Source organism: Mizuhopecten yessoensis, unplaced genomic scaffold (assembly GCF_002113885.1).
Source record: "Mizuhopecten yessoensis strain PY_sf001 unplaced genomic scaffold, ASM211388v2 scaffold4259, whole genome shotgun sequence".
Classification (NCBI taxonomy): domain Eukaryota; kingdom Metazoa; phylum Mollusca; class Bivalvia; order Pectinida; family Pectinidae; genus Mizuhopecten; species Mizuhopecten yessoensis.
This window is the reverse complement of record NW_018405455.1, coordinates 50,949-60,122: the sequence shown is the minus strand read 5'-3', so window position 1 is coordinate 60,122 and position 9,174 is coordinate 50,949. Positions and strand designations below refer to the sequence as shown.

Genomic DNA, 9,174 nt, shown 5'->3' with positions numbered 1-9,174 from the left:
ACGACGACGGATGGAAAGTGATTGGAATAGGTCACTTGAGCAAAGCTCAGGTGACCTAAAAATGTGGAAGTTGGTTGGCGGTTGGTATACCCATGTCAGGAAAAATGTCAATTATGACCTTTGCAGAAATTACTTGTTGAAAATATTGTTGACTTTGTCCGAAAAGTAACATTTGAATGCAGAATTCTAGTGGCGCAAAATTGCAATGAATAATGGAATTAATGAAAAACTTAACTGAACATGCATTCCTGAAGTATCCATTTATTGACTATTTTCGAGAAAATTGTAAGAAAATGTGTCATATCTACAGAATAATAGCATATATTTCCACTGAGCATAAAGCCAACAAGGCTGCCTGAAGTTGGGGAAAAGCATGCAAAGCAAGTGCGATTTTACCTGTACACCATTCAAAACACCTTCAGGTAATCTGGCTTGACTTGTATCAATAGCCTTGTTAGCTTCATAAATTATTGTAAAATATCCAATGAAAATACAATGCCATCATTCTTGAGATTTGAAGTATTTTCCCGATAATAGTCAATACACTGATACTTCAGAAATGCATGTACAGGTAAGTGTTTTCATGAATTATAATATTCAATGCAATTTTGTGCCACTTTCAGACAAAATCAAGAATATATTCGACAATTAATTTCTGCAAAGGTCATTATTGACATTGTTCTTGACATGGGTATACCAACCAAGTTCCAATTTTTTTTATTTTGAAGAAAAGTTATGAGCCCATCACATACTATAAACACTGACAAAGACATGTATGAAATACCTTAATACACACATACGTTTATGTTACGGTCAACCTTGACCTAAAGTGGGGATTTGATTTTCAAGTACACTGGATTCACCCGAGTATATATATTCGGCTGTATGTTAAATGCTCTGCATCACATTTATCTCCTGTTTTATCAATAGATGCATCTTATTCAACTTCAGTCTAGTCTCGCATTCCCCAGACTCTCGACTGCCTTGAGCGAGAACCAAATACAAATCTTACCAGACTCTTTCGAAACATGAGTGGAGATAAGCATCTCAATGAGAGGTTGAGCGAGACGGACTTCAGTCATGATAAATATTTCATGGATAAAAATGTAGCTTTAAAGACCTAGACTAGTGTTTCTAAATTTGTTAGTATCATATAAAATACAGAGTAATTGCCCTTTTTACCTGTGTTCACATAATTTGCAATATTTTGCAAATGGTAAGGGGGCAAGCAGAAGGAAGCGTAATTTTGTTGTTTCTCATGAACCGCTTATATGCAGAGTTATGGCCCTTTATTAATTTCGCAATACAAAAATTGTCCAGAGCTGTTTGATCTCCAGTTAATGATCTTATGTGCTTCAGCATCTGGGGAAGATACAGTTCTTGTTTTTCTATATCTGTTTATTTATCTGTTGTATCTTCCATCTTGCTCTTTTATTATATTGAAGAATATAAAATTGGCCTGAACAAGTGGACCCTAAAGGGCATAAGACAGACAAGTATTTTTACAACTCTGCTATACTCTGTTCAATATGGGATTAGCCTTCAGGAAATTTAGAATTTGATGGTGTTGAGGCATTTTCATATTTTGGAAACCTATTAAGATTTTGCACATATTTATGTTATATATATGATCCAAGTATACCGGGATTTGGTCTCCAGCCATGCAAATGTTTATAAAAGGCTGTGTCAAAAGGCTGTGATTCAGTGTTTTTGTTACCTAAATTTTACAACAGCCTGTTCCTTTATGAATTTGGAAAATAAAGCATTATTTGAATTGAATTTTGTAATGTATTTCTCACTCAGACTCAGTTTTTGGTCAATTTGATAAAAATAAGACACTTTTCCGCCTGTATTCAGCACTAAAACTGGACCAAAATCAATCACTGGTATTGGGTGTTCTCCCATTTATTGTCCCCACAATACATCTTTTTTATGTCATTTCAATTGTGTGTGTTTTCTTTCAGGCACCAATGCTGGCAGATCTGTATAAAGTTTGTCATCTGTCCACTGGTAATATATTTAACCTCAGTCCTATACGCTTGACTGTCATGTATTCAAATGAAATATGTTTGTTCCTCATTATTCTGTATATATATATCAACTAATTATTTTTTGTATCTACCCATTTATTTATTTTTGACAATTTTAACGTACAATAAAGCAATTCAAGTCATGTTCATTGATCTGTATTATAGAAGAATGATTTCGACCAAATATTCATGTAAATTTGAACCTTATAGAAAAAAGGATAAAAGTGCTTTTATTTAGCATTTTTAGAAGTCAGATAGAATTTTCTTTGATTTTTTGAGAGTCAGTTCTTATTCAAAATAAACCTGTGCTTTCAAACCTTAGAGTCGAAACTCATTTTAAGAAGTCTAAAACATGTTCTCAAGGGTCTATTGAAAGGCCAGATAAAATATATACCTGTAACTACCCACGCTAAATTTTTCGAACATGTAACGGGAAACAAACATGTTTTTTTTGCTATACACTCATTTCAAATTAATAACCAAAAAGTGAATGATAATTAAATTAGTAAGAATGTTTATAAAATTCTGAGTGATAGTGTTGTATAAATTTATCCGAGTGATTGTTTAAGAGTCAGATTTTGCAGATATTTTTTTCCAAAGAAATCATTTTACAAATCCTTTACTTATATTTGGTAATTAAATTCCTTTGATTTTCAGAGCAGTGGGCCATTTTCAGCAATTTTAGGCAATATCAAAGTTAAGAGGAGCCATTCTATGCAAAATTGAAAGAATATTGGAACATGGAGGGGTCAATTTCAGTTTTGAGGGGTCAATCGGCCATGGCCCCCTTCAGGATTATCCCTGCAATTTCAATTACAATGTAGTACATTTATTTCAGAATATGATTGAGTCCCAGAGAGCACTTTTGCTGTATTTCTCAAGTTCACATCACAGATAACAAGTTGAAACTCTAAGACAAAATAGCGTTTTAGTCAGAAGTCCTACATTTCTTTGTATTCCATTCTCCAAATTTCAAAGGACTTGGGACATTAACGGTTGTTTTTGGCCTCATAAAAAGTAAAGATTTCGACTTGAATTTATTTTGTCAATTGCTGTTTTCGGTGCACATTTTTTCCAATGGGTGTGCGTAAATGCCTTACCATAGCAACAAAATTTGCATTGCTATGCAGAAATAATAAGGTGTTTTTGGACAGTTATCATGCAGAAATGAAAGCCTGTGCACTGACAAACAAAAATTCCTTTCTACGAATGAACACTGGTATGACAATGTTTAAGCTTGTCAAATTTTATTTTGTTTGTTGCATGCAGAATCTTTCAAAAACTGAAAAGTGCTTACTTAATTTCCTTCAAAATGGTCAATTTTCAACCAAATGGCGCACACCAGACGATTTTATTATGAAAATGCGTGTTTATGTCTCTCTTTGTAATGCCATATCTCCTAAACCAGTTGTCGAATGAATTTCATATTTCAATACTTCATTTTTTTAACATTTCAGATATATTGAATTTTCATCGTGTTTCATCTTACAGGGGATATGCTGAGAGCTGTAATTGCTTCCGGGTCAGAGTTAGGAAAACGTGTAAAAGGAGTCATAGACGAAGGCAAGCTGGTCAGTGATAGTCTAGTAGTGGAGCTTATCGATGAAAACCTTGGAAAACCAGAGTGTAAAAATGGATTTCTGCTGGATGGATTTCCTCGCACTATCAAACAGGCAGAGGCTGTAAGTGATAGGTTTGCATGGCTTACCTCCCTTGATGAGTTCACATGAAGAAATTTACCATTCCTCTCAAAAATTAGGAATTCCATCACAGTGTAATTTGTAGGAGACTTTGTATTAGTTTTACTCTCAGAAAGCTTGTTTAATTTACTCATTCACCCCTGAAAGTTCATAATGAACTATTCCAACATTTGAATTGGAAGAGTTTAAATGCATCTTCAGAGGTGAATGAGATAAAGAATGTCTTTCTGTTTTGGTCAGGTTAAGCAGTTAGAACTGCAGATGAGCATGTGAAATTGAATAGACACTCTGATGGCAAAAATTTACTCATGCTCAACTGGGTATCAAAGATTTATTCGATCTCTAGATTACTTTTTACCCAAAAGTATCCTATAAATGTGCACACTTTTGCTAGAGTTGCTTTTCTGAAGTATTGCCCGAAGTACATATATATGAACTGCTAACCCTTTCACCACTGAAGACCAAAATGAACTCCTCCACATCAATGCATGGTAGAGTCTACTTAATTTACATAGGGATGAAAGGTCTAATGTCCATTTGACCACATGTAGGGAGTTGAGCATTATCATCCTGGTTTTCTTGTAATTCTTAGATTAAATTTACTTTTTTTTTGTAGTTGGATGGATTACTATACAGCAGGAAAACCAAGTTAGATGCCTGTGTAGAATTTAGTATAGACGACTCTCTGTTAGTCCGACGGATCACTGGGCGTCTCATACACTCCAACAGTGGACGATCCTACCATGTGGAGTTCAACCCTCCAAAAAAGGAGATGACAGATGATGTAAGTAACCATTTTTTCTCTCATTTCCATGTGTGTAAGATGGAGCTGTCCAGGGTATAAGAAAGGGGTGTAAGAATATTTAGAATCTACCTTATGGTAGGGGATGATAATTTTTCTCTGAGTCACAACTCCACCAACAGTAGTGTAAACAAAAACACACGTGGGGTATAAATATTGTAAGTCACTTTGATGTCACAATTACCGGTGACACATTTTAATGATGTCACAATTGAATTTGTGCTAATCGGCACAAGGCTATCTCCCCCCTCTGGGTGACAAGCTGATCTTTCCCAGCTAAAACGGGGCATACACCTGTGAAGGGTGGGAGAATAATAGAATCTTTCTCTACCTTGAGGGTGTGACAGAGAAATCTCCAACCCGAGGGGTGATTTTTTTGGTTAGACGCCCAAAAAAATCTCCCCGAGGGTATGAGATTTCTCTGTTACACCCTTATGGTAGGGGATGATTATTTTTCTCCCATCCTGTTATTTCAGTCACAACTCCAACGACAATAGTGTAAACAAAATCACATGTGGGGTATGAATATCGTCATTTACTTTTGATGACATCACAATTACCAATGACACAATTTTATGACGTCACAATTGAACACGTGTTAATCGACACGCGAGGCTATCTCCCTCGAGGGGATGGCAAGCTGATCTTTCCCGCCTAAAACGGGAGACACACCTGTGAAGGGTGGGAGAAATTTCTATCTTGAACCCATTTCATGTGATGTCACAACAGGTCGAACAATGACGTGATGAAATTAAAATATTTGAATTTGGAAAACTCTGATGTTGCAATGTGGAAAAGACGATGTGATGAAATAAACACATTTGACAATTTATTGACCATACATTTAAGAAAGATGAAATTAATTTTTCTGCGCTACCTTTGTTTTAAAATATGAGGTATTCCTAATCTCGCTTAGATTTATTTTTGTCAAAAAAGCTCAGGGGAAAAGATGATATTTTCGAAATGGTAATGAGTTCAAACCCATTTTCAAGGTTTCTGGTGAGCTTATTCTGGTGGTTGGAATGATAGAAAAATACTCTTTCATGCCCAATGGTGTAGGAAAGAGAAATTCCACCCTCAGGATTTCGGATTTCAAATCTGCAAAGCATCAGGTTTTACCAAATTTTAAAACTCCTCTGGAGGAATTTCCCTATCCTACACCCCTGGGCATGAAAGAGTCTTATATGATCAGCATGACAATAGGGTAAGGATCCCCGCACCACTGTCTTTAACTGCAAGTACTCATTAAAAACTAAGCAGTGTAATAGCTGAATTGGTTAAATCAGTCAAATGAATACAGGCTCTGATTTCGGGTTTTTTCTTTTCACATTATTAGCTCACCTGGTCCGAAGGACCAAGGTGAGCTTATGCCATACCCTGGCGTCCGTCGTCTGTACGTCAACAATTTCTTAAAAGGACTTCTTATTCTTAACCACTGATTGGAAATCAACTAAATTTGACTGGAAGCATCCCCGGGTGGTGGGGATTCAAAATTGTACAAATGGTGGGGCTGACCCCCCCAGGGGGCTGAGGGGCGGGGCCAAAAGGGGTCAATTTGACTATATTGCTTTAAGCAACTTCTTCTCTGGAACTAAGAAATGGATATCAACCATATTTGACTGGAAGCATCCCTAGGTAGTGTAGATTCAAAATTGTACAAATGGTGGGGCTGCCCCCCCAGGGGGCTTAGGGGCGGGGCCAAAAGGGGGCAATTTGGCTATATCGCTACAAACGACTTCTTTTGTAGAACTGTGCACTGGATATCAATCATATTTGATCAAAAGCATCCCTTGGTTGGTGGGGATTCATAATTGTACAAATGGTGGGGCTGACCTCCTGGGCTAAGGCGTGGGGCCAAAAAAGGTGTATTACTTGGAAATGGTTGAGATCCCCACCATATAAACATGGTATACAATTGCTGAGTATAAAGAGATGATTGCACATATGCTTCGAGGATGGTCTTGGGGACTGCCCCACCCTTGGAGACTTAAACCCTGGGTCTTAACTTCGAAATGGTTAAGATCCCCACCCCAAAACTTTATATACAATTGTTGGGCATGAAGAGACAAATGCAGTCATGATATTAGAATTGACCCCAGGGTCTGCCCCACCCTTGCAGACTTAACCCCTGGGTCATAACTTTGAAACAGTTGAGATCCCCACCCCAAAACTATATATACTAATGCAGTTATGATATTAGAATTGATCCTGGGGTCTGGCCACAACCCTAGGGACCTAGTTTCTGAGTCAAAGCTTGGAAACAGTTGAGATCCCAACCCCATAAACATACATAAAATTGCTGGGCATGAAAAATCTAATACAGATATGCTACAAGAATTGGCCTTGGGTCTGGCATATTCCCTTGATCTCATTTTGCCATGATTGCTTAGGTATCCAGGTGAGCGATACAGGCCCTCTGGGCCTTTGTATGGTAATCCTATCAAATGACCCAATTTCTTGGTTAAAAATATCACGCTGGTATATAGTCAATTAATTTTTCTTTAACAGGTTACGGGAGAGCCTCTGATTAGACGATCAGACGATAATGAAGAAGCTTTAATGAAGCGCCTTGATTCCTACCACAACCAGACTAAGCCCCTGGTGGATTACTACAGCAAGCGACACATCCACACCGCTGTTGACGCATCACAGCCACCCAAAGTTGTCTTCGGTAACATCAGGAAAATTTTCGAACAGAAGCAAATCCTGGCCAATTTAACGGGAAAGCACAGTTGAAAGGAGCAAAGCCTTTTAGTTCATCAATTTATCAGAACAAGGTTTTGACCTTGTGATTTAATAAAAGATACAACCAAATGACAGGGAAACATATTTTAATATAAACATTTGTTATATTGTTTTTTTGGTTTTGTTTGATATATTTGGGGTCCTTTTTCCAGCACTCCTGGCACTAAATGTTTGTTAGCTTTTGCTATGATGCAGCATCTGACGTCCATCAACTTTTCCTTTTTATAAAGCCTACTTGTCTATAGCCTCTAGATCTTGATAAATCAATATTAGGGTTTAACCTTTAACCCTTTCACCACTGTAGACTAAAATGGACTAATCCAAATCAATGCATGGTAGAGTCTACTAAAGTTACATTGGGGTTAAAGGGTTAAAGATACTTTGCTAACAACATTAATACTGGAACAGAACTTGTTTAGTGGCCATACAATTTTAACACATTACCATGTAGGTACTAATTTGAAAGTAAAGATACATGTGGTTATTCGCAAATCTGTTGTATGAGGTGGGAGGCACTTTTATTAATATATAACGGATGGTGGTGGGTTAAATCCAGATCGGCCTATAGCTACCATTTCTCATATTCAATCGGCTTTAATATCCAATGTGTAGTAGCTATATAGGGCCTCTGGAAAGTCATCCTCGATAACAAGGGGTTACCCTTGCTTTCCCTCTTTGCACACCTTGAATGTCATAGTTAAACAAACTGATTGGATTCGTTTAAAACTTCATAGGATGGTTCATTGCTATGAAAGATGGACAAGATCGATAACCAAAATTATTCGCCGGTTATTTACGGAGTTATGACCCTTTGTAGAATTGCCGAAAGTTTTCCCTCAATAACTAAAGTAATTTTTGTTAGATTCATTTCAAACTTCATAGGAAGGTTCATTTCTATGAAAGCTTGCACAATTTCGATCACCATTATCCGCCTCTTATTAAGGGAGTTATGGCCCTTTATAGAATTGACTTAACAGTTTCCGCTCAATAACTTCAGTAATTTTGAATGGATTAATTTCAAACTTGGTAGGAAGGTTCACTGCCATGAAAGCTCAGACAAGTTTGATAACCAAAATTATTTGCCAGTTATTTATGCAGTTATGGCCCTTTGTAGAATTGATGTTATCTCTCCAAAATTTATGCACTTATGGCCCTTTGTGGCAAACTGCTCATTCGACATCCGACGGGCGTATCATGTACCGCTTTGCGGAAATCTTGTTCAGATTTTTATTTCTCAAAGATGAAATTTACTTTTTATTAACTGTTAACAGATTAACAAAATATTGATATTAAATGAAAATGTATCAATGTTGTGCCAAATTTAATTTTAAGAACCGATGTCAGAAATAATGTTGGTACAGTGATAGCAATTTATCTTTTGCAATATTAATGGTGTGTTTTAATGCCACAATTGTATAAGCTTGTATTTTCTTTACAATAAACCTTACTGATGAAATGTTTGAATATCTTTGATGTTAAAAAACTTTTAACCTTGCACGCAGTTTTAACAAATGACAGAATAATAGAGATGGTATTATTTGTTTCCCTTGACAAACAAAATTTCAGAAACAAAATTAAAAGAGGTTCTATTCTAAAAGGCAATGAACTGCTAAAACTGGTGGTCAATTCAACACTGCATATTTTTAGCCCACCATCATCTGATGATGGGCTTTTCAAATCACCTGCGTCCGTGGTCCGTCGTCCGTCTCTTGTCCGTCGTCCGTCCGTAAACAATTCTTGTTATCGCTATTTCTCGGGAAGTATCAAAGGGATCTTTCTCAAATTTTGTATGTAGGTTCCCCTTGGTCCTTAGCTGTGCAGGGCAACTTTTGAGACTGATCGGATAAACAACATGGCCGACAGGCAGCCATCTTGGATTTTGATAGTGAAAGTTTGT

General features: G+C 36.8%; 1 protein-coding gene across 2 annotated transcripts in view; it reads left to right on the top strand.

The window, feature by feature from the left end:
• The window catches only part of LOC110448761 (adenylate kinase 2, mitochondrial-like), a 10,185-nt gene extending 1,448 nt beyond the window's left edge, over positions 1-8,737 (top strand). The window contains exons 2-5 of one of the 2 annotated variants that reach the window (XM_021495180.1): positions 1,965-2,010; positions 3,522-3,712; positions 4,347-4,514; positions 7,041-8,737. In XM_021495180.1, the coding sequence (XP_021350855.1) occupies positions 1,965-2,010; positions 3,522-3,712; positions 4,347-4,514; positions 7,041-7,268 (633 nt within the window). In that variant the 3' untranslated portion in view covers positions 7,269-8,737. The remainder of the gene's footprint in view (positions 1-1,964; positions 2,011-3,521; positions 3,713-4,346; positions 4,515-7,040) is intronic. The other variant, XM_021495181.1, reaches the window with a different exon arrangement.
• The last annotated feature ends 437 nt before the right edge of the window (positions 8,738-9,174 follow it).